Source organism: Scylla paramamosain, chromosome 13 (assembly GCF_035594125.1).
Source record: "Scylla paramamosain isolate STU-SP2022 chromosome 13, ASM3559412v1, whole genome shotgun sequence".
In the NCBI taxonomy this organism is placed as follows: Eukaryota; Metazoa; Arthropoda; class Malacostraca; order Decapoda; family Portunidae; genus Scylla; species Scylla paramamosain.
Window position 1 is genome coordinate 4298569 of NC_087163.1, and position 25570 is coordinate 4324138.

The 25570-nt window shown below is 36.4% G+C and overlaps 1 protein-coding gene and 1 long non-coding RNA gene across 2 annotated transcripts in view; both read left to right on the plus strand.

Annotated features, from left to right (window-relative positions):
- LOC135106360 (dnaJ homolog subfamily C member 13-like) overlaps nucleotides 1-12822 on the plus strand; it is a 102563-nt gene extending 89741 nt beyond the window's left edge. The window contains 15 exon segments of the mRNA XM_064015297.1: nucleotides 39-230; nucleotides 385-520; nucleotides 823-1007; nucleotides 1131-1322; nucleotides 3635-3814; nucleotides 3979-4149; nucleotides 4686-4916; nucleotides 5465-5627; nucleotides 8080-8228; nucleotides 8381-8504; nucleotides 8849-9131; nucleotides 9364-9571; nucleotides 9684-9863; nucleotides 10422-10715; nucleotides 11598-12822. Of these exon segments, the coding sequence (XP_063871367.1) occupies nucleotides 39-230; nucleotides 385-520; nucleotides 823-1007; nucleotides 1131-1322; nucleotides 3635-3814; nucleotides 3979-4149; nucleotides 4686-4916; nucleotides 5465-5627; nucleotides 8080-8228; nucleotides 8381-8504; nucleotides 8849-9131; nucleotides 9364-9571; nucleotides 9684-9863; nucleotides 10422-10715; nucleotides 11598-11804 (2895 nt within the window). The 3' untranslated portion in view covers nucleotides 11805-12822.
- A 7760-nt stretch (nucleotides 12823-20582) lies between these two features.
- LOC135106361 (uncharacterized) lies at nucleotides 20583-25146 on the plus strand. The gene is made up of 3 exons (XR_010271274.1): nucleotides 20583-20652; nucleotides 23313-23461; nucleotides 23730-25146. It is a non-coding gene; the product is annotated as an uncharacterized LOC135106361 (long non-coding RNA).
- The last annotated feature ends 424 nt before the right edge of the window (nucleotides 25147-25570 follow it).

The window sequence follows — 25570 nt, forward strand, 5'->3', positions numbered from 1 at the left end:
TTAAGTTATTACTTATTGATTTGTCTCCTCTTTTACAGGTGGCTCTCCTGAAGCGAGTCTTGGCGGCATGGCAGACTGAGGTGGAGAAGCAGCCATCTTCCATTACTGTTGAGGATGCTTACCAAGAGCTTGGACTGGAGCAGGACATACGTCATGATGACGCCAAAATCCGTAAAGCTTACTTCAAGCTGGCCCAGAAGTACCATCCTGATAAAAATCCTGATGGAAGGGTAGGACAGTTTTCTTACTAATGATGTTTTGTGGAAATGTGTGTAACCACTGGCTCTCGTATTACATGTAGACTGCTGTGATTGATATTTATGAAACAGAATGTGCAAGTGTAAAAGGTTTCAGAGGTTCTTCATTCTGCACTTTCATTATCAGGACATATTTGAGCGAGTCAACAAAGCTTATGAATTCCTGTGCAGCCGCTCAGCCCATCAAGTGGATGGCCCTGACCCACGAAATATCCTTCTTGTGATTAGAACACAAAGCATCCTGTTTTCTCGTTACAAAGACGGTGAGAGAGGATTTACGAATAAGAAGGTTTTTTTTATACAAAGTCTGCTAGGTAAAAAAATCATAGCAACTTCATTTAATTGTTCATGCATTTATTTACATTTATTTTATTTACATTTATTTACATGTGCCAAGCCACTAAACTCATGTCTACATTTTATAAAAACAGGTTCCATATGCATGTCAGTTTACTCTCATATTTTTATGTAATTGTCAGTTACAGTTGTTACAGTGGTTTCAGTAGTGATTCACAGAGCTTACAGGATCATTATGAGTTTTGAAACATGATTTATTATATTGCAGTTTTGGCACCCTACAAATTTTCTGGTTACCCGATGCTCATCAAGACCATCCAGCTTGAGGCTGATGATGAGCAGCTCTTCAGTAAGGAAACGTCACTTTTGGCAGCAGCAGCGGAGCTTACTTACCACACCATCAACTGTTCTGCTCTGAATGCTGAAGAGCTAAGGAGAGAAAAAGGACTTGAGGTGACTGAATATTTAATTTTATTTTAAACAGTGTATCATGGCCTTCATTTAGCTTCCATACTTTTTAGACACGAGTATTTTTACCAAATGACAATAGAAGGTTTTTATCATTCTTTTCACTAGGTGCTACAAGGTGCATACAACAGGTGTGTAAGTGTGCTGAACAGCAGCAGCAAACCAAGTGATGTTGCAGTGCAGGTGTGTGCCAACATTGCCCGCTGCTACACTGCTGCAGCCTCCTTCCCCATGTGTAGGGAGAAGCTAATAGAGATGTCACACTTCATCAAGGATCTCTGCCACACACTCTACTTCAAGGTGAAGACTTGTTGGTTTTAAATATACTCAAAACATATCAACTTTCAAACTCTGGAATGTGGATAAGCAGTGTGGTACAGCTCTCTCTTGAAAGTTAGGCAAGAAGATATAAAATTCGATGTGATTGCCCTCCCTGCCCCCATGAATCCTTCCTATACTCACAATGCCTGCCCTGCCCCTCCCCCATGCACTCACAGGATCTTGAAATGTCCCAGTTTACCAGGGACCTTTGCCATATGCTCTCTTTCAAGGTGAGGGTGGGCTACAATGCTTTTAGCTTCATAGGCTTTGTATTCTGAGAGGTCTTGTGTGGCCTGTTTAGTTTGTCCAGAAGTTGAGCCTGTCTTGTTTTGCTTCCTCAAAAGTTCAGATAACCTTTTCCCGGATATTTTACTGTGCTTGAGATCTTTTAAGTTCATATTTTAAAACTTGTATATCACATGTACCATTTTTCTATATGGCATTATTTTAATCACATTAATGGATCATGATTTAATTGAATTATCAGGATTTGCCTCTTATTTGGTTATTTAGATATTCCAAAATTGTACTGGCAGTACAAGGCTCAATACTATCACATACAATTTTGTTTATCCCTGTAGATGAAAATTTTTTTGTACTCATTATCATTCCCATTCCTGTAAACTCCAGTGTTCAGTTAGAGGTGTATCTTAATACAATCAAGCCAATCTGAAGTGTAAAGTAACTTGGTAGATCCTATGATTCACCATTAAGACTGAACCACACATTTCCACAAAGGGACATCCTCTTATTTGTGTTTTAAGGGTTTTCCAAGATTTGGAAGTTTAATGGGTTAGGAGAAAATAAAACAAAAGTAAGGTTAGTTTTAGTCTGTCTTCAGTAATGTTTTAAAACACATGGAGAGATTGCACCACATTGGTAATGAGTGATGGGATGTATGTAGGCTTGTCTGCCTACAAAGTCATGTTGTCTTTGAATGCACATCATCACATTGTGATAAAAATCATGTAGGTAAATGGGATGAATCCTCCATTGTGTAAATTTGCCATTTTTATCAGAGGAAAACATAAGTTGATCACACCTGTAAATAAAAATTCAAGTTAATCAACAATTTTGCGAATTTATTAAAGATGTAAATGAACCCACAAGTATTTTCTCATATCCAGAGGACCTGTCATCACTAACCACTCTACATAAGAGTCAGTTGTGCAACATTGATAATATGATTTGTCACATTTCATTGTATAACTCTCATTTCTAAGATCTTCAACATGAGAAGTTCATGGGAAATCATCCCCTTTGGCAGTTTCCTCAATAGTTTCCTCTGTTGCCTCACTTTCATTATACATCAAGTTGGATTTTGCCTTGCTGATTAAGAAATGGACGTGACTCTTGTACCAAGACCGTTCTGTTTGTATGTCATGATGTCTTCATCCCTGTTTCTGCCGTAATGCCTGATAGTTCACTATTCTTAGTGAGTCAAGAGTGTACGGTGTAATAAATACTTCTGGCCTCAAAGAAATCACGCAAATTTAATACTACACATTTTAGAAAATGCAATTGTTCAATGGTGTGTAAATTGGCAAAATAGATTCTAATAATTGCTTGCAGATATCAGGCCTTGTTTTTCAAGGTCAAAAATGTGTTTGTTAATCATGCATTGGAAACTAAAATGATACACAGGTTTCTCAGATAAGAAGTTGAACCCAAATTCTTTCAAGTGTTATATAGATAAAGCTTCACTCAGATATTTGAACTGATTCCTATTGAACCACAGGATGGTGATGTCCAATAAGAATCATCTGTTCTTGAAAATGAGTGTTATATTACATGATATATTACTGTAAGATTAAACCAAATACTGTATGCTGCTTACCTACACTGATGACTCATTCTGTCTTGTACTCCTCCCTCCCATATTCACTTATGGCCTGCCCCCCCTGAACCTTTCTTTTCCTAATCTGTACTTCCATCATTTTATTTTGTGTATCAATTAAAAGTGCTGAAGCCATGACCAAACAGCATGACTTCGTGGTGCCAACATTGAGCCCAGCTTCAGTCCCGTGTCTGGCTGCTAGCTAGGGTTGTTGTGATTAGTCACATGCTTTCAAAGTTGATTGTGTAATCCTCTCACAGGAGAGCATGTTCTCAATCTGTAGATGATACAGTGAGCAATAATGTTTGTTTGAGTAGTTAAGAAAAATTTTTAAACCAAAATGCTTATTCATATATCACATCAATAGCAATCTACTGATATATTGGGATATATTTTGTTAGGTCTTATCTTCATTTATTAATTTAGCTGTTAACTTTTGTTGTGACCTTTTCAGTCCTTGTTGCGTGTGTGTTTGGTTGGTGTGGAGTGTGTGTCAGCATTGGCCATTGACCAAATCCTGCAGATGAATTTGTTACAAGCAGGAATCCTTTGGCACCTCTTGCCCTTCCTCTTCTCCTATGACTACACGCTGGATGAAGGCGGTGTTAGCAAGTGCGAGGATTCCAACCAACAGGTGATTTGGTGTTTTCTAGAAGATGGTTATTGATGTTTTACTTCATATCTGCATGACTGAAATTACAAAAATATCTTGTATATATTGACTAAAATTGTATAGATATTCTCATAGTGAATAACTAATTTTTCCTATTGAATTTCAACTATTTTAATAACTTTTAGGAGCTGAGCAATCGGTTAGCCAAAATGGCCCTGTATGCTTGTGGACGACTGGCAGGAGCTTACACTGAGGAGAGCCGTGCCACCCCTGTCAATGCCGTCATCCAGGGGGTGTTGCAGAAGCTCCTAACTCCATATATTACTTCCCTCATACCCACTGTTACATCAGAGGAGGTTAGTGCTCACTTCCAAAAATTATGTGACTACAGTAGATTATAATCAGTAAAGGAATTATTCTGTCATCATTATTATTGTTATTTTTTATGATTGCATAAGCAAAATTGTGTTAGGTTTTAGTGTTATTTCTTTAGTTGCTGAACTAGATCCAGGTAAAGAAATCAACTACAGTCTGTTTGCTGGAAGCTGAACCAGGCAAGCTGCAGGAGCCTACTCAAGTCTGTAAGCTGAGCACTGATTGGCAACTGCCCAATTTTTATTATTTGTACTGCATTTTACCTAATTTTCATTATTATAGCATGTGATCATATTTTATAAACATCTAAAGACAAAAAATATTTGCAGCATTAAAGCCTGTCAGTGAAAATAAAAAGAATTAATAAAGAAAACGTATCATGAATTCAAGTCCTCCATTACAGTCAAGAATTAAGCAACACTTCTGCATGCATACAATGTATTCAGTATAAGGAGAGAAATTAGAAAGCATGTAAGTTATCCAAAAGACTATAAATAACACATCTATTGTTTTGCAGGTGTTGAAGATCCTGACCAGCAATGTGGAGACTCCGTATCTCATATGGGACAACGGGACACGAACACAGCTCATTGATTTCCTCACCACCAACCAGCAAGCCCACGTACGCACTGGGGAATCCGACCCTGAGTATGGAGCAGCCTTTGAGTTTGATGCACACAAGGATGAATTGGTGATTGGTGGTGTGTTCATCAGGATCTACAATGAGCAGCCATCATTCCCCATAAAGGTACATTGCTTCTTGTCTTTGAATTATGTCATACAGAATGCTGAGTGTTCAGAATCCTATACTTCTTCGCTTAGGAACTATTACCATTATGACCATGCTTTTATATTTTACATTATTTTTGAAGTAAATATTCTTTGTTTACTAGATTTTTTTTTTTTTTTTGTGTGTGTGTGTGTGTGTGTGTGTGTGTGTGTGTGTGTGTGTGTGTGTGTGTGTGTGTGTGTGTGTGTGTGTGTGTGTATGCTAGGAAAAATGCTTTTGAGCTTCAGACATTTCCACTCAGACTGTGCTAATTTGAAGGGTTAATTCAAATACATGATAACACAACCAGCTAGACACTTGGAAAGCAGTTAGACTTTGAAATACAAAGTGCAGTAGTTCTTTTCATATGCTGATTACTGTTAGGTCTTTAGATAGCTGAAAGCTTTAGAATGACTTTACAAAATGCTCACTATCCTTTTATGTGTATGTCACTTGTAAGGGATCATGATGGACAAAAGGAAATATTTGTATCCCAGTCTTTAATTAAATGATATTTATGTCAACAGAAGTCCAAAGAGCTGACCCTGGAGCTACTGCAGTATATTGGAGGCGAGACGCAATACCTCCACTCTTTGCTGTCTCTATCTTCAGCCTCTTTGTCTCACCCACGGCTTGCCAGAGTTGGTGATGCTCTCAGAGCACTTGTCAATGTCATCAAGAATAACCCAGGTGAGTGTGAAGGCTATTGTTTTAACATTATTTAAGATGTTATTTGTCTCACTGATGACCCCACTCCCTCTGAAAACTCTTTGGAAGTACTAGTTAGACAGCAAGGTGTAAAGCTTCTCTTGTTAGTACATGCTTCTTGCATATTGTAGTTTTTGCATCCGTGTTTATTTTCATGCTTAGATTTCATCATGTCACAGTCTTTTTCTTCCCAGCTCCTACTTGCACATTCTTTTCTATAAAGAAGTGTTATTCCTTTATGTTTATCACCATATTCACACCATAATAGTATTCTGTCATCCCTGAATCTATTTTCACTTTAAGCTGATGTTCTCTCTGACACAGCTTATCACAAATATTAATTACTATAATCACAATTGAAATCATGATTGATGCCAGTCACTGCACACCCAAAAAAGTTTTCCATCAGTCTCCAAAAACTTGTCATTTCTTGTTACAGGCTTGAGCACAGGAGGATATAAACAAGTAAATTTTTCATACTTTATGCTTTAGATCAGCATAGAAAGTGAGAAATGCTGACATTGTGAGAAATTGACAGTGTGATTTTGAGAGCATCAGCTTTCACTGTGTAAGAAATAGCCCACAGTATGTTAGCCAGAGTGACTAATTCCATTGGAGCTCATAATAAGCCTGTGTTGCTATACTCACTATCTGAGGATTGCAGTGTATCTCATCCATTATATTATGTATATAGGTTTAAGTTTGCTTTCATGTTTCATATCTTCCCAAAGCATTTTCAATATAACTGTCGTTCTGTAACTTCACCAGGAAGTTGTTGTGAAAATTAATGATTGTAAATGTTGCATGACTCAGTAGTGCATTCTGAAATATTTGATTGTTTTGTTTATGATCTTAAAACTGTTGTGTGTAATTGGCCACAGGACGAGATTGTAAAGACTCCCCAGATGGTGAACGGAAACCAGGTACTATTTTTGATGCCACAGTGGCAGTCTGAGGCACAGGGTGGTGGGGCTTCTTGGCATTAGGACAGTACCATAGTTTGGTTGGAAGTTATAAAATTAGAAACTTACAGAGCTCCGAGGTGATGCCTGAAAAATTAAAAGTGAGAAAAAATCTTAATTTTTATATGTTGATTTTTTAAAATTTTCAGTCATGAAACTTAGAAATATATGATCTTGAAAAATATACCAAAAAAATGCTCTCTCTCTCTCTCTCTCTCTCTCTCTCTCTCTCTCTCTCTCTCTCTCTCTCTCTCTCTCTCTCTCTCTCTCTCTCTCTCTCTCTCTCTCTCTCTCTCTCTCTCTCTCTCTCTCTCTCTCTCTCTCTCTCTCTCTCTCTCTCTCTCTCTCTAGATTTACTATTATCAATTTCACTAACTGTCTTGTTCTGTGTGGCAATATAACTAAATTTTTAGCCTTCATAGTATTTATCAGTTACATTAATTTTATTAATAAACTTTTACAAGCATATTTGCTACTTACATTTAGCTCTTTGACTCTCACCAAGTTGTACCACCACCCTTGTGCCAGTGTGAGGTGGGTTGATGATACATTTGCTATTGGATTTATGGTGCTGCATATCTGTAGAACTTTGTTTTTATGTGAGAGAAAGCTCTTTGAGTTGTGTGTGCTTGTACAGGCAGAGAAGAATGCTCCAAGTGTGTTGTCTATGTGCTGCTAATGTATCACAGAGAATGAGTGATGAGTTCCATTGATCTGAATATTTTTGGCTAGAGGTTTTAGTTTTCTCAATTGGGCTCTAGAGAAATTCATGCAAATGCTGAACTGAATTATCATTTTCAAGTTCCTAATTAGTATTTGCATATTTTCTGTAATGTCTTCAGATTATTGTAATATGGCTGTGAATACATGTACTAAGATTGCTTTTATTCATCCACCAATTGAAAATATTACATTTGTAGTAAGTGAAGCTGATGGACCTTAAAAGTTACATATATTTTGAACTGTAGAGTCAACACAATATTTAATTTTTTCTGTGTTTTGTTACCTGCTTATTTTGTTAGTAAAGATTATATGCTACCAGTACATAATTATATTAATCTTGTATTATTGTTCAGAAATTGATTGTGGGAGAGTCCTGGTTGAAGAATGTTTACTTACTTTACCTGTTGTCAGCATGTGTTCTGTTTGTGTGAGTGCAGCTTTGAAACTTTTGTAACTTTTACTGAAAAATGCAAGATATCATGTAGTGTGGTTACTGTGTGTTGGGCTGAAGTTCTTATTCTTTGAACGTTATCCTCTAACCATTTCAGATTTTCAGAGTGTTTATTGCATTAACTTATATTTTGACAATTTTCCATCATACTATTGCATGTTCATTACAGACCTGCATTCATAGCTTGCTCTTGCATCACAAGTTGATTTTTTATAGTGGTATATTGCTTTAATAAACAAATACAAATTTTCCATTTTTATGTACCTCTCAAGAAAACTGATTTTCTTTTTAATTTCAGGTGTTGAGATGCAGTGCATAGGCCACTTCAAGCTCCTGTTTTCCTTGCTGCGTCTTGAGGGGTGTGTGGCTGTCCAGCAGAGTGTGCTAGCTGTGATGGAGGGAGTGACAGGAAATGCAGACTGTGTTAGTGATATTGCTGCCTCAGAGGTAAAGCAGTGTTTGATCTTTCTCTTCTTAAGAGTTTTTTCTTTAATTTTGCATATGATTGTTTCATATTCCAGGTCTATCAGTAATGATAAGAATATAGTGTTTGTTGTATGAGAGTAAAAAAATAAAAATTCAATTTTGGTGTTTAACAGGTGTTGGTGTATCTGATGTTGGCTCTACACTCACCTGCCTTGGTGCATGATCGCCTCACAGCACTCAATATCCTCCATGCCCTCATGTCCAACACTAAGATTGTTAAGGAGGCTCTTAACAAAGGTATGTCATATGGTACTACATTTAGATGAAATGACAGCAGCAGAGGAGATTTGTGGCTGTTACAGTAACTGTTTATGGGATGAGAACTTAGTATGCAGTACACAAAGGAAAGTGGGAAATTTAAGTATATAAATAAGTATACATCAAGAATAGAAACATTAGATTGTAAAATTATATCTAGAATTTAGGATTTAGTGATGTAAATAGGTGCTAGAAACGTAATATTGTGTTGAAATTTTTGCCAGTGTGATCCTTTGCATTATGCTGAAAATATATTAAATATTGCATACATTTGATATTTCTTTTCTTTTAGATATGCATATTAAATTTTTATCTCTAATTAGGGGGAGTCATGTACCTCCTCAACCTCTTCTGTTCTTCTGACGATGCGGAGGTGAGGGAGAAAACTGCTGAGCTGATGGGCAAGATGACCTGTGACAAACTGGTGGGACCAAGGGTGAGACTCATCCTCCTCAGGATTCTACCATCAGCCCTTGTTGACCAGATGCGGGACTCCCCCAACACAGCTGTCCACATGTACGAGGCACAACATGAGAACCCTGAGCTGATATGGACAGATGACTCTAGGGAAAGGGTGTCTGCAGTGGTAGCCCGCTTGGTGGAGGAGTGAGTAGCGCTTGAGATTTCATCATCACTTAACTTTTGATTTCATTATCACTTAACTTATGTACATCTTGAAAGAGTAGTCATGTTATGCCATAGCATTACACTTAAATTCATATCTGTAATTTGTATAAAACAAGCTAAAAGAAAGTATTTTGTTGATATATTTTTGATTTACAACTTTAATCTGTAGATAAAGATTATTTAGTGAAATCTTACATTATATCCATAACAGAATCCATACCCAGCAATGTGAAGATCCAAATGTTGTCTGGAAGTTCCCTGAGGATGTGTCCTTGTCTTCCACTTCTGGAGAAGTGGTGGTTGGTGGGGTGTATATGCGGCTGTTGGTGTCCAACCCTACATGGGTATTGCGGAAGCCTAAGGCCTTTGTGTCTGATCTTTTTGATGCTCTGCTGGATCATATGACAAAGAATAATGATGTAAGTAAATTGGTTCAGAAATCATAATTTCATTCCATTATAGCAGAAAACTACATGATGAGGAATTTATGGAAATAATTTATCTTAATAAAGATGTCTTACATTGTGGCAGGGTGACACATTTGAATTGGTGTTGAGTGCATTGGTAGCAGTGTTGACTGCCCAGCGCACCCTGCTGGAATACTTGCCTCAACTTGGCCACGTCCCACGTGTGGTGGCTCATCTGTCCTCCAAAAATTTGGTAGTGGTGCGTGCTGCTACACATGCCACGCATCAGTTTACATGTAGCCAGGTAAGTTATTTTTATCTTAATTGTTATTAAATCCTGAGTTTTCATTTAGCTTAATGCAGGAAATAAATACAGTTAAATAAATAGTATTGTAATGGATCTGCAAGTATTGACTTCTTTCAGGATTCTGAACTTTCAGGATTCTGAACACTGTAGTACTGATTTTTTTCTCTAATGCTTCATAATTTCAAGGTAATATTGTATGCACTGGATAGAATTACATTTCATAAATGATAAAGGCAAAGCACAGCAGGAAAAGTACAATAACATGTATTTCCCAGAGGACAGAAATCATTAGGTGTTTCAGGTCCTGATGATGAGTTTTGATTGTTGTAGGGCCATTATCAAATATTATTTTCACATAAAGATAATCAACTAATGCTTTGATTCTATTTGTTTATTTTATATATATATATATATATATATATATATATATATATATATATATATATATATATATATATATATATATATATATATATATATATATATATATATATAATTTTTTTATTAATTATTATTATTATTATTTTTTATTTATTTATTTATTTTTTTCTTCAGGTTTGCCTCACTGTTCTTGAAGGAACAGAAGTAGTGGCTGGATTGGTGTCTGCAATGAAAGTTCGGCCAGATGTGGTTGGTGTGGCTTGTGAGGCCCTCCACAACCTGTTTTCCACTGGTGAGGTAGCGGCAACAGCCTTTGTTGATCAAGGCCTCAAGGCTAATGTGATACCATTCCTCCTTTCCCTGCTGGGCTCAACACTTGATGCAAAAGTTCAAAAGCCAGCTTCTACCAAAGCCCAAATTGTGGTTTGTTTGAAAACAATGGCAGCCTCTCCCCAGCATAATGAAGAGGTAAGTCTGAACTATATTTTACTTATTATTAGCTTAGCACAGGCCATATAGCTCTTGGTGATCTTAAGATTTTACATAACAGTAAGTGAAAGTCATCAATCTCATATTTTTGTAATAATTGTACCTTGTACAGTTGTGCTTACATTTGCTTACCATTATTAAAGTTTACTTACATCCTTTTCATTATTATAGTGTTCAGGATTTGATTGTTCACTCAATTTCATTGACTGTTCCCTCTTTCATCTCTTCCATTTTATAGGTCTTTGTTGGAGTTTAACTCTAGATCAATCTTATTCTGGTTTTATATGTACTTAAATCAGTCTGATAGCATAATGGTTAGCATACTCAGTTTGATGTTGAGAGAGGCTCAGTGTTAGAGTACATTTTTCTGAGTTGGGATATTTGAGCTGATTTCATGTCAGCTTTATATATATATATATATATATATATATATATATATATATATATATATATATAATATATATATATATATATATATATATATATATATATATATATATATATATATATATATATATATATATATATATATAATACACACACACACACACACACACACACACACACAGTCAGTCTGATTATTGATTATATATTGATTGAAAGATAGACAAATATAAATAAATAATATATTGATGAATATACAGTTGTTAAAAATAAAGGAATAAATGCATTACTACTTAGGGCAGTTAATCAATATAAACTCATATCAGTATTGCTCCTTACACTCATTTCAACAATAGATCTTCTGAATAAACAGGAGGAAGAAGAAATGTACAATTTTGTATAATTTTGATAAAACATCAGTATTTCTAATGGGCTCTTAAAATGTGTAGGTGATTAGTAACATTGTGTGTGCTGCAGGTGACGGCCCTGCTGGAGAAGTCCCCAGTGTGGGCACAGTACCGGGACCAAAAACATGACTTGTTCATCGAGGCCGCCCCCACGATTGCTGGGAGTTTGATGGGAGGCCCAGGCATTGCTGGCTGCATCACCCAGGGTCCCTCCCGTTCCATGCCCTCCACCCCACCCTCCATTACCAACACTCGAAAGCTACCAGAAATGCCCTGAAGGAGGCTTGTTAATCCCAAGGTTTTGTGTACAAGTCGTTAATTTATTTCCTAAGAGTGAATCAGTGAAGAGGGACAGATTCCATGCAGTGTTACTGTACTTGGATACACTTTGTGGTTTGATTTTTGTTGAAAATTAATGAAATTGATTATTTAAAAATTATTTCTTTAAATTTAAAAACTTCATATTATATGAAGTGCAGACAACATAATGGTGGTGCATTTTTTCATGATTAAATTTACTTAATTACAAGTTTAAAAGTTATATATTTTACTAGCACAGTGATATACACCTGACTGCTAAATACCTCTCCAAGTACTGTGCTTCTTTACAAAGGTGTGCTTGGCCATGTAACATAAGGGTCTCCTATTTTGATATCAGGTAATAAGCAGTTGTTTTTACTAATTTTAGAATTGTGTCAATAATCAAGAGATTTATTTCTTCTTTTCTATCAACTGAAGTGCTGCTTTGCATCTTCATAATGTGAAATACACTCACCTGTCACATCATAACAAAAAGAGGCAGTAGAAAGCACACTACCCATTATGTGATACATAACAATATATTCCATGGCATAGTGTGTTCCTAGGGAGGTGATTTCAAATTATCATCTTGAAGAAAATGCTTTCCTAGCTATAATACAAAATTTTAGCTTCTAAGTTTGGCAAAAACATTTATCTTATGCATCTCAAGTATGCTTTTCCAAACTATCAGAAGAATTGCCAAACACAAAATCTGAACATATCACAATTGATTTGCTCCTCTAATATGACTGCATTTCATCTCATTAGGTGCTGCACTAGCAGCTGATAACCAGAATTTAGATCTTATTGCAAATGTTAATGTCATGTTCCCTCTGCCATCTCTGCTTATTGTATGTATCAATACATCATCATCATCATCATCATCATCATCATCATCATCATCATCATCATCATCATATTTTCATCATCATAATCACTTCTAAGGTCATTTAAGATAATTGTGATGAAGGCTCAGGACTCAACATAAGGAAAAATAACTGAAGACAGTATCTTAACACAGGCATCCATCATATAACATCTGAAATGTATTGCTAGAGATAAATGAATCATGCTTCCAAAGTTAAAACTATTTTTAAGATGACTTCTATAATACCTTTGACATTTGAAGAACCTGTTTTTATTTAAGGGTAACTTGAATCCAGTTCAATTTTGAAAACTGAACTTGATCTGACAGTTGTCTTGGTTTTTAAACTGCAATATTTCTAATGTAGGAGGCTGTACCTGAGATGAATATGTTATGGAGTCATCAAATTCTTCAGGTTAGTTACTTCATTTTATAAATAATTTACATTAACAAATTCAGGTATCAGAAGATAAATGTATGCATTAAAAAAATAATTTGAGAAATAAATGCTAAAAGAAATATTAATAATAATATAAATGAAAGGTGACCACAGGCCTGTGAGTTTATCCCATGCCAATTAGTTGTTTCATGGGAAACACTTGCAGGAATTTTTACTCTTTTTTTTTTTTTTTTTTTTTTAATGAAAGGAAGATTATATATATATATATATATATATATATATATATATATATATATATATATATATATATATATATATATATATATATATATATATATATATGAACAAATTGTCATAAAACATGTTAAATGTTACAGATTTGCAGAATGGGTTGAATACTGAAAAAACAATTCAATTTAATATCTATAATATTTTCATAATTCTTGAGTTTTGTGTTGTAGGATGGAGGGAAAGTGCAGAAAGACAGATTGTTCTAGAACTTGAAAGTAAAGGGAAAACCTTGCATTGCTGGGATTGAAATATAAGTGAAAGTGAGTAGGATTGTGTACAGCAGGGCTTTTAGTGATCAAAGAGGATGGTGTGTATTTAACAACTGGAACTATAAAAACAGCAGCAGAAAATGATGACTAACCTTTATATATATATATATATATATATATATATATATATATATATATATATATATATATATATATATATATATATATATATATATATATATATATATATATATATATATATATATAATATAAAATTAAGCATTATTTTGATGAGTGATGGAATTGAACAATGGACAGAGTTCATCAGTCTACATACCAGGCTGACATCTTTCTCAAAGATGGATAACCAAGATGTCTACTTGCTTTCAGTCACAAGCATTCCCTTTGATCTTATTCTCTTGTGGGACAAGAACCAGTCCTCCCTCCCTGCACCACATTATGTGAAGCTCAGTTGCACAGCATATCTTACAATTTCTACACCAGAGGCAAAGTATGTGCAGTATATTGCAACACAGTATCAGTATATGAAAATTTCTTCAAAATGTGATGCTGCATTTATTTTATGGACTAGGTGATTTACACAGTTCTATAGCCACAACTATTAAGGAGTAAGCACTCCCCCAACCACTTGAGAGGTCAAGATGTTCAGTGTTGCAGCCACAAAATGCATACATGGAAATAACAAGTATCTGGAGATTTGTTGATCCACAACAAGCCTGTCTGTTTATTTAGTGGCAAATTATGTATGGTAGAAAAACACTGAATAGAGTCAGAGGGGCAAGGAATGGCAGTGCTACTAGAGAATAGACTGCTGGCAGCCCTGCAGTGCATCACCTCACTGTGGGCCTTCACCAAGCCAGATGCAGCCATATTGTCATTAGCACTATTGCCATCATTATAAGGTCAAGCAGTTTAAAGTAGAGCTGAGGTTCTATCCTCCATGTGGCTACTTAAAACTGTATGGAGACTGTGTGGAGATGGAAGCTTGTTAGCAGCAGCAGCACCTGCACTTTGTCAGGGTACTCACTCATGCCTCGCTTAAATGGATTGCTAGACATTGTTGAATAACACCGTTACATATTGATGGCTGACTCCACATTTCATCCACAAATCACAATCACTCAAGTCAGATTTAATGCAATGTGATCCAAATTCTTATGCTCCCTTGGATAAGAATTAGTAAAAGTAGGGGTTGAAGCAAGGCTAGGTAAAGGTAATATATTGGTTTTAAACTGCCAGCTTTGAGGTCTCTCATCATACCCGTCATCAAGATTGCATTTAGATATATGAACCCCATAGTTGATCAGACTCCGGCAATAGGGAGTTGTGGCTGAGAAAGTTGCATACTAAGAAATATTTAGTCTTTTTATGTCTTGCCTCTTATTATATTTTGTGCTATGTCTGCTCTCAGCAATAATAAATGCATCCACTACATGCATAGGGGCATGTGTAAGCTTATAATTATTTTTTTTATTGTGCATATTTGCTAAGAATTATTGATGTAATGATAGGAAGCTTGTATGAAGCTCACCATTGTTGTGCCTCATTATTACACTGCCAGATTATTGTTCAGTCACCTGGCCTTATCTTGACAGTTTTTTCAACCAACTCTTAAGCAAGGGGAGAATTTTAAGTTGTGGCAGTAGAATTTTGCTCAATATTTAGCAAAACACTTGGACGCTTAACAACATCAGCTTGTATGCACTACTACTAAATGAAACAGTTGGATGAAATATTAAAGTACTTGATTTTAGCCAACCATACAGAAAGAAGTGCTCAGAACATTTGCAAAATAACACAGGAACTACATAATTATGATATCCTACAAACTTACCAATTGACATTGCAGTTGTTAACACACTGCTACTTGAAAATAGGTGCTAACTCATCCTAAGGCAACAACCTGTTCAAAAACTGTTCCCAGATGTTGTAAGATTACACAGATTCCATTGCAAATAGATATCTCTATTTCCAAGTCCTATATGTAAATAGCCAATTGTGTATCTGTTTCAGAAACTTAAGTTTATTCAGATAAACTACACAGAGGCATCACAGGGTTGAGTGAGGATTCACTACAGCCAAGCCAGGGTTTTATGTGGTGCCTGCTTTCTTTCAACTACTGCTTTCCCTTTTCACCTTTGGTTTTTATTTATATATTGTTTTTTATATATCTTTTGTACATATGTATTTCTTTGCAAAGCCTTTTCTTGGTATTTCTTGTCAGGATAATTTATGGCAATCATAGAATCCTGAATTTCTCTCTCTCTCTCTCTCTCTCTCCTCTCTCTCTCTCTCTCTCTCTCTCTCTCTCTCTCTCTCTCTCTCTCTCTCTCTCTCTCTCTCTCTCTCTCTCTCTCTCTCTCTCTCTCTCTCTCTCTCTCTCTCTCTCTCTCTCTCCAGAAGAGGCAGTGGTGACAAGTTGCAAACTGGTAGTATTTGCTTTTTTGTGCCTTTCTGATTCTGTTGCTGGTGAACAGTTTTCATGTGAGGAGATAATGCATAAATTTAAAGTACTCATTTCAGTGATATCTTTCACATATAAATGATTTGTATTAGACTCGGACTACAAGTTATGTTGTGGAAGATCATTTAGAATACAGTTATGTTTAATTTAGTGATAAAATTACCTCATCTCATTCATTGTTGCTAGGTTCCATTTACAGATTTTGGTTATAGGAGCTCTCTAATTAAACCCTTCAGCAATCTACTGATTAAAGACTAGAAAGTCTGTCATTCACGGACAAATGATGGACAAAAATTTACTTGTACATAATTGGTAAGACAGAAATATAAAATGATGGAGCACTGACCTGTAAATGAGTGTAATGAAGAAGAGTTCATTATAACATGTTTAGTAGTAAACAAGTTTCGTCACCATTAGTCCACTCATCACAATCACTTTTGCAAGACTAGGCCAAGATCTCCATGTTTCCTTCATCAGTATTGACATCATCATCATCATTATTATAGTTATTTAATCTATGAAACAATCACTTGCCAGCTGTGGTGCCCTGCTCCAGACATGGCCTTTATTGGCATGCTTGGCACAGGAGACGTGCAGACTGATTACAACTGCTAGTCACCCACACCCGATGAAGTAACATAAGTGAGCTCTCCATCTTTGCCCTTCTCCATAGTAGTGTTTCAGTTTGTGGCAACATTTTTCATCTACTAAACTTATGAAGTTCTGAATTAATTATAATAATAGTAAAGCATAAAGAGTTTTGTTCCATGCTCTGCCAATATTTTGATATTAGTAATTTTTAAGTCCACTATACAGTACTGTTGTATCAAGTCAATGAAACTGTGTACTGCTGGATGAGCTGATTCTTCTCTCTCTCTCTCTCTCTCTCTCTCTCTCTCTCTCTCTCTCTCTCTCTCTCTCTCTCTCTCTCTCTCTCTCTCTCTCTCTCTCTCTCTCTCTCTCTCTCTCTCTCTCTCTCTCTCTCTCTCTCTCTCTCTCTCTCTCTCTCTCTCTCTCTCTCTCCTTTTTCTTGTTTCTTTTTTTGTGAATATATATATGAGCACCTTTATCATGTTTCAGCATTATGTTTTTATCATGTTTCAGCATTTGTAAACTGAGTATCATACAGTTTTGATGCATCCCACTGAAATAGTCTTAAGATTTAATCATACTTGCATCAACATATCAGGCATGCCACAGCATCCTCTTCTTCCTATGCCTGATTGCCATGCTTGCAAGGCTAAAGTTGTGACGAAGAGGTGGGAACCCCATCCTATATACCACTATATGTTGCAATTAATGTGATGTTGTTTATACAAAGAGTGAGCAAGTGTCAACACATGATTTTTTTCAGCATAAGGTAGTTACAGCATGTTACCAACTCCAAAAAGGGAAAGAAGAAAACAATGTGTGGCATTTATTTTTTGCACAGTAGTGTAGTGAAACAAATTCCTGTTCACAGTAGACAATTAAACATATTTTGAGTTTTAAGCAGTATAAGCCAGACCAATGTTTTTTGTATGTTATTACAAAGTATAGTCACAGAAAGATTAATTTTAAACAATATGTTGATACTGTATTTGTACTTAATGACAGTATTATTTCTTTATATTTTTTTCTTGTAGTGCACTCCATGAGAATCCTAAGAGCCCATTACCAGCATGAAATGATGTGTTTTGTTGGCATGGGGTCAGTGCTGCTCACCACACTTTTCTTAGCAAAGTCACAATGAAATTCACCACATAATGGACAAAATGGAGGCACTGAGAACTCTCAGCTTGCATGAGGGAAAAGAAATGTAAGATCAAAACCTCTACAGTGTCATTGCACCCCAGGGATAGGTACTGATAAACTCTCAGCTATGTGCTTTCAACCCATTTTAAGGTTAATACTCTGTTATATATACTTTTTATCCTTCCTGCTGTATCCCCAACAACAACCAAAGGAGCATGAAACAAGCCTGAGGGAGCAACAGGTCCCTGGCTGACACCAATATTGTTACAGCATTGTGTGCAACACTTGCATGTCCACATGCACTAGCTCTGCCCTCTGTTAGTGCAGCAGTGAAGCACCCAGCTATGGGTGCACATACATACAAAATATATTTTGGAAAAAAGAATGATGATGGAGGTATTTTATATATGTGTTATGTCCTTGAAGATTTTTGTACCCTTTCATGTTTGTTCATAAAGAGTTGACATAATTTTAGAAATATATAATCTATCATATACTAATAAATTTATTCATTAAATAACTTAGTAATCATAATTTTGAGTACTTGTTGAACTGTATTACGTTCCATTCTATACTGAAATTTCCACATTTGTTTTAACCTCACACTTTTGATTTTTCTCTTGCCATGTAGTGTCTTTGTGTCTTAGGATAGGTGGTTCTGAAGGGAACATTGTACAGGTCTATTCAGCTGCTTGTGTCCTTTATGTATGTGAATTACTAGATTTTTTTTTTTTTTTTTTTTTTTTATTATTATCAAATCATTCCTAAGATTTAACAGGAAAAATTATGTAGTTGCAGCAGGTTTTTATTTTGTTTCAGAGGGATAATTAGGTACAAGGGCACATTCTGCCACACCTCTGGACTTTGGCTGGTTGTTATAAGCCTAGCAAAACTTTGTTTCTTGCTATGAATAAATTGCATAGTGATGTGTGGATGAACCTTTGGCAGTGTGTGTAAGTGATGTGAGCAGGGAACAACTTTGTTTTCCTCTCACGCATTGGTGGGGGGGTGCCCCAAATGGAAGAGAAGGATCTCTCTCTCTCTCTCTCTCTCTCTCTCTCTCTCTCTCTCTCTCTCTCTCTCTCTCTCTCTCTCTCTCTCTCTCTCTCTCTCTCTCTCTCTCTCTCTCTCTCTCTCTCCTGGAAGGGGAAATGATTTCATAAATACTTAGTAATTTAAATTACACAAATTATTTCAAAATGAGCCTTATAAAAAGTAAAATTTCTGCAGTGTAACGTTTCATATGCTAGAGGAAGCCACTGAATTTTGTGCACTTTATATTTCCATAGACTTTTAAAACCATATGCCCTGTGAGCCAAGCTGTGGTCAGTCCTGATGCAGCTGGTGGAGGGAGTGTGCTGTGTGGCTCCACTGAGAGATCTGCTAAGGTAGATGAAAGCTTTTCTGTGATGTAGACAAAGCTGTTGTAGCATATTGTATATAACCGATTTTTATAATGAAGTTGTCTATATATGAATAAAGTCACTTAATTACTGTGGTTGTTATTGCACTTCCGATTTGGTTGTTTACAAGAGTAATTCTATATTTGTTAATGTAGCTTTAAGTGTTGCTACACAGGAAATATTTATGGCTTAGTTTAGTATTTTTGGTACTGTTAAAATCTTAAAGGATTTAAGTACCTAAATAGGTAGATTGTGACCCTCGTCCTTCCCACTCCCCAGAGAGCTGATGAAACGAGACACGTCACTCCTCAGTAGATGTCCTTGTTCATAAAGTATTTTAGTTTCCTGAGATTTTCTTTATACCGTCTTCTTGGGGCTTATGGTGGAGCACGGTGAAAGCACATTGTATTAATAGGAGATACTTGAAGCTAGAGAGAGTGCACAAACTAAAGTAAGTAGATCCTCGTTATTATTCATAAGTTAGGCAACGCATGCAGTGGTGTAGGTAATTACAAGAAAGAGTATATCTGTTTGTCATTTCCCGCTATCTTCTCGAGTTTGCATGACATCAGAGCTCATTTGTCAATGAGTACCAAACCTTCAATTTATTCATTATTTTTACTTTATTTATTTATTTTACTTTTTTCGGACATGGTTAGCTTACTTCCTCTTCATCTCCTGATCTGTCAATATGCATTTATTGCGTCGCTAAGCCAGGGGGTTGAAGTTCAGTGGTTGCAACTTACCCAAGGTTTTTTGCTTGATTATAAACACCATCATGACTTGGTGATTGATACTGAAATATTTCAAAGGGGTAGAAGGGCAGGTACTATTATAGTTTGATTGAAAGCTCGAAACTAAACCTCATTGTCTCAGAGAACGAAGAATCGGTTGTGCTCAAGAAAGGTTGTGGTCCTTTAACCATACAATAGACATTTAATACATTATCAATATACTTAACTTTGTCTTCTGTGTTTTATTAGGATTCTGGAGTTTTTTTTTTTTTTATCTATCTTTATATGGTTAATCTTTGTAGTCGAAAGTTCGAAACCTCGATCTTGGACAGCAAAAACGCGGCCTTTCTCCTGAATGCATTCATCAGACTTAATATATGCAACTTCTCAAGTTAAATAAAGTAGTGAAAATAGCCTCTGTATTTTATTTATAAACTTACTTAACAGTAGCACCTTTTCATGGATAATTCATAGATTGTAGAAAAGCGTAAAACGAGTCAGGAATGTTGTTATGTCTTTGTTTCGTGTAATAAAGTTTTCACATGAATAGGCTTCTTATTAATGCTTCAGCGTATTTTATACGTGATTTTTCATGATACTTTCTATTAATTCATGTTTCGTAGGAAATCATAAATGAGAATGGACGATGATGACGTGGATCGTCACGTGGACGTGGTCATCAACATGGCAGGTAGCATGTGGAGGTAAGTGAGAAGCGGTGATTCATTTATTTATTTATTTATTTTTTCAACCTGTATTACTGTAACATCTGCAGTTGTGAGTGTATTAGCGCTCAGAAAAGCTCTTGAATATACATGATGAGTCTTGGGTGAATAGAATGGCGTAGGCTAGCAGGGCGAGAGGAGGGAAGGGTGAAGCAGGCTGGGCATTGCAGTGGTGGCGGACCACCGATGCTGTTGTGGTTAGGATGCTCATTACCTGGTGTACTTCGCCGGTACATGTTCATTATAAAGTATTAAGGTTTGATTGTGGGAAGGCTCCAGAGAGGTATATATTTAAATACAGACGGCTATAAGTTTGTGAATCTTGTTTAACTCGTCCTCACATAGTACTTGATTATTAGTACTTGAAAGTAACGTGTGTATTCAGTGGCAGGACTGTCAAGGCTGAGCAGAATCCACTACGCCGTTGTTCTTAGGTTAGACTGGTGGCGCACTGAATGCCTTCAGGCGCTGTCACGTCACTTTCGTTTTATTTTTATTTACTTTCTACTACTTAGTAGTACTGCAACACACTTTAGTTATACATGCTTCCAAAGTTCATGATGATTTGAAAGTGAGACTCACTGAAGTTGGAAATTTATTAAATTTTTAGATTTTTCATAATTTTTTTGAGGTGGGTCTTGATTTCATAAGACTGGTATTTCACAGAGCAAAAAGTATTGACTGCCTTATTCCCACACCTGCAGCCCACACACAGAAATGTAAATAAAACAGAAAAATACTCATATATTAGTATTTAATCATCTGGGCCTTCTTGATAACCATCTTGAGTCTCCTAGGCATAGAATCAGCAAGTTTCTTTAAGTAATCATGGCCCATGTCAGTGATCCACAGTTTCTTGATTTCATCAATCAGCTGTGGTGCTGAAGATGTGTCACATATTGCAAGCCATTCCTTCGTGTGACTCTAACAGTTCTCGATTGTACTCAAATCTGGGGAGTTACCTGGCCAATCAAGATGCAGTGTGTCATGTTCCTCCAGCCACTTCATCACTTTTTTTTTTTTTTTTTATACCATTTGACATGGTACACCACCCTACACTACATGAAAGTGTGACATCCATGCAAATCTTGAAAAAGAGCATATGATCATCCAGCATCTGAATTTTAAAAATCAGCTCGCATTGTTTGATTCTTAGGCAAAAAATACAGCCCCGCACATCCTCCAGCACCACTAAATGCTCCCCAGACTATCATGCTGTCTCACTGTTTCACGGTTTTTTCTGTATACTGAGGCTTGTAGTGGTCAGAATTCCGTGGTCATCTAATCTCTCCAGGCTGTGATCTGATGAACCTGAAGGTGTGTTTGTTGCTGAAAAGCACCTTACACTTCTGCTCTTCAGTCCAACTCTTATATTTGTGGGCAAAAGCAAGTGTCTTCGCCATTAGCTTGGTCAGCAGCAGTTTCCGAGCAAGTTTGAATGTGGGGGAGGCTGAGTTCCTTCTACAACCTGTGCTGTATTGTCTGTTCTGAGATGTTTTCCAGCATTTTGGGATGAGTCTTCTTTAGCTGACAGGCTGTAAGTCATGGATCCTTCAATAATTTGTGTTCAAAAGCTCATCAATACCCTTAGAGGTTTTCCTTGGTCTCCCAAGTTTTCAAGGAAGGTCCTGAGAAGGAGCAACCACTGATCTTGTAGTCCTCTCACTCTGACCTGTACCTGACAATTTCTCTTGTAGTGACATTTTCACACCACCAGGCCAAAATTCTAGCCTTTTCTTCATTATTGAGGTTGTCTGGAGACATCTGAGCCAAGTTGTAACAAAACTACAGCAGCAACAAGTGGAGAACTGAAAGTACAGAATTCTGGCATGAAACAGATCAGCATCCTTTCTCTCTGCTACAGCTCACCGAGCACTAAGCAGGAAAACCTGACGTGTGGAGGTCCAGAGGGGTTCCTGATTTGTCAGATGTATGATGACTTCTGTCAGGCAGACAACAGAGGAGAAATGCAAGTGTTCTGTCTGCTTCTTACCATTGATTTCTAACATAAGGCACTCAAAACTTATTGTGGACACTGTATGTACCTATCCAATATATTTGTCACCCTAGTTTGATCCATCCTTATTTAGAGTAGGTTAATCAAGGCGCTAAGTAGTGTTGGAAAGTTAAGGCGAATCCAACAAAATGAAGTTTTGAGTTATTGGCATTTGAAATATTATCTCAGTGAATTCCTTTAGTTGTGAGGGTGAATCCAACAATATGCTGTTTTACGGACTAGCAGGAAGTGCTCTTGTCTGATTGGCTGTGTGGAAGGTGTGGCATAATGTCAGTGCAGCCCACCAGTGATTGGTAAACACTGATATCAGCTTCGCCTCTCCTACAATGTACTTTTCTTGTTGCCTTCCACATGTGATAAAGTTCTGAGCGCTAAGTTTGGTGCATCTCTATATTCAGAGGAATTTTTGACTATGTTGTAAGGGCAAAAAAGACATTCGAAACATGTGGTGACATAAGATAATTGGCAAGTCTAACTCAGAACCACGAAAGATGTAGATTCTCCCGTCCTACACTAAATGCCTCAGTTCATTCATTATATGTAATGTATATTGAGATTAGAATAATGTAACACCCATTGTTCAGGCTCTTAGGATACTTTATTACACCTTACATGTTTGCAGGTGTGTGCTCTCCTGCTGCTGCTGTTGGGTAAAAGATGACCGAGTGGTAAGTCATGGTGCTGGCAGCCTTACAAGTTGACATGTGCCCGAAGACCACTGCATATTGTGCTCCACACTCCAGTCTTGCTTCAGTTGGAGTTGGATTCATGGTAAAATATTTAGATTTTCTCCACTTTTCATATATGGACAAGCACTATAGTGAATCCAGCCTTACTTGGTAATTGAACCATTGGCTGCACCTGTCACGCATTGCTGTCATGTTTACTGTTGACAAGCACATGAACACATTTCTTTCACTCATACTGTCATCCTTTGCCTTAATTATTCCAAAGTTACAAGTTGTTACATACTACTGCATGTTTTTTTAATGGCTTTCAATTTGATGTAACGACGTATATTTTCTGGTACACATGGTAGTGTGTACAGGTCATGCAGTGCTGCAGTCCCAGTATCCTTGACACATGAATCATCCAGGCCATGTCCTGCTGGCCTAGGTCAGGTCTGGTCAGGTCACTCCAGGGTTGAGGTGGCAACAGTGTGGATGGGTAGAGCAAACACCCCAAGTACCAAGTTAGTCTGGATCCACTTTAGTAGTGATGTGCCTTGCTTCGTTTTGCAACCATTGCTCAGTGCATAAACAATACTAGAGTTTTAGTTGTGGATAACTGTTAAATGATTGGGTTAAGCCCCACATCATGACAGGTTTCCTAGATATTATATAACCTGGAGGAGTCTGCTTACTAACTGATAAATGCATCTTTGGATCACATTTTATCATTAGTTATGAATTGTGATCTTGGTGTCTGGAGAGCTAGAATAATGAGAACATGTTTGTAATGTTGTTAACCTTTGTATTTCTAAAGTGAATGTGTTGCAAGAAAACTATCATGTTTTCAGATTGGGCTTGTTATATGTTTTCCTGAAATCATATTGGTAGTGTCAGGATGGTACCATGAGAAATCAGTGATGGCTGTGTTCCCAGTATATTGTAAATGCTACAAAGCTAATGCTGGCAAATGTGAATAGCTAGAAATGTCTTCCTTGGAAACCAAAATTCAACCATGTAAGAGCTCATTATTCTTTGTTCATTTAATGAGTCACTTTATCTTGAATTCAATGGTCAGTATATAGATATACCTAATTTCCTGCAGTTCTGTGTAATTTATAGTTTTGATTCAGGTTTTTCCCTCTACACCAAACTCCTCATTTTGTTAAGAGGGCTGTTGGTTTTTCATAAATAGGCTTAGTTTTTTCCTTTGTAGTGATTAATATACTTTTCATAGTTAGATTTGCAGTCATTTTGTCATTCTTTTTGTAGAGGATGCATACAAAATTATCACTTTGGTAATTTCTGTAACTTTGAGTCAGTTTCTCTGGATGTTTGAGATCATCATTTAATGAAGAATAAGGAAATTTTGTGAATTAGACTAGATGGTGTGGCTGTCTGTAACTTTTAGTTAGTTTCTCTGGATATTTGAAGTCATCATTTAATGAAGAATAAGAAAATTTTGTGAATTAGACTAGATGATGTGGTTGTATGTGTTATTTGCATTCTTTTAAGGTTCTGTGTGTCCATTGTTATTAGTGGCAAGACAGTTAAGGATAACCAACTTTCACTTGGGCAGTGAACTGTATAGGTAGTGCTTGCTCTGGGTGTGATCACTGACTGGTTACAGTTTAGGCTGAATTTTCACCTTTTCTAACTATAAAGCATCACAGTAATCTGCTCCTGCAACCTTTTAGGATGTAAATTATATTAAAATAATATTTAAGGTGCTTTATTAGGTCACATAATTAACAAATTAAACCACAAAATTGGTATTTTCAGTTAAAACACTATGTTCTTAGTTTCCTTTCCACAGGTACTCCTTGGAGAAAATACTATATTCTTTAAATGCTTTCAGGACGTCCAGTGTCAGCTGTAGAGTCAAAAAACCTCGTGCCTTGTCAGCAAAGATTAAGTCAAAGTAAATGAGGATGAAGGTGATTTTAAATGTTATGTTGCTTGATGAGGTAGTCTTTTTTTGTAATGTTTAGGATTTCATGTTACCTACAGGAGGATGAGTGTTAAAATGAAGTTCACTGGGAGTTGATGTAGTTGTTTGAAGCAGGATAGTGTGGCACAATGTCTGTTTGGGGTCTCAAACTTGGAATATGGAGAGGAATATGGAGAGGAAAAAAAAAAAAAAAAAAAAAAAAAAAAAAAAAAAAAAAAAAAAAAAAAAAATATATATATATATATATATATATATATATAT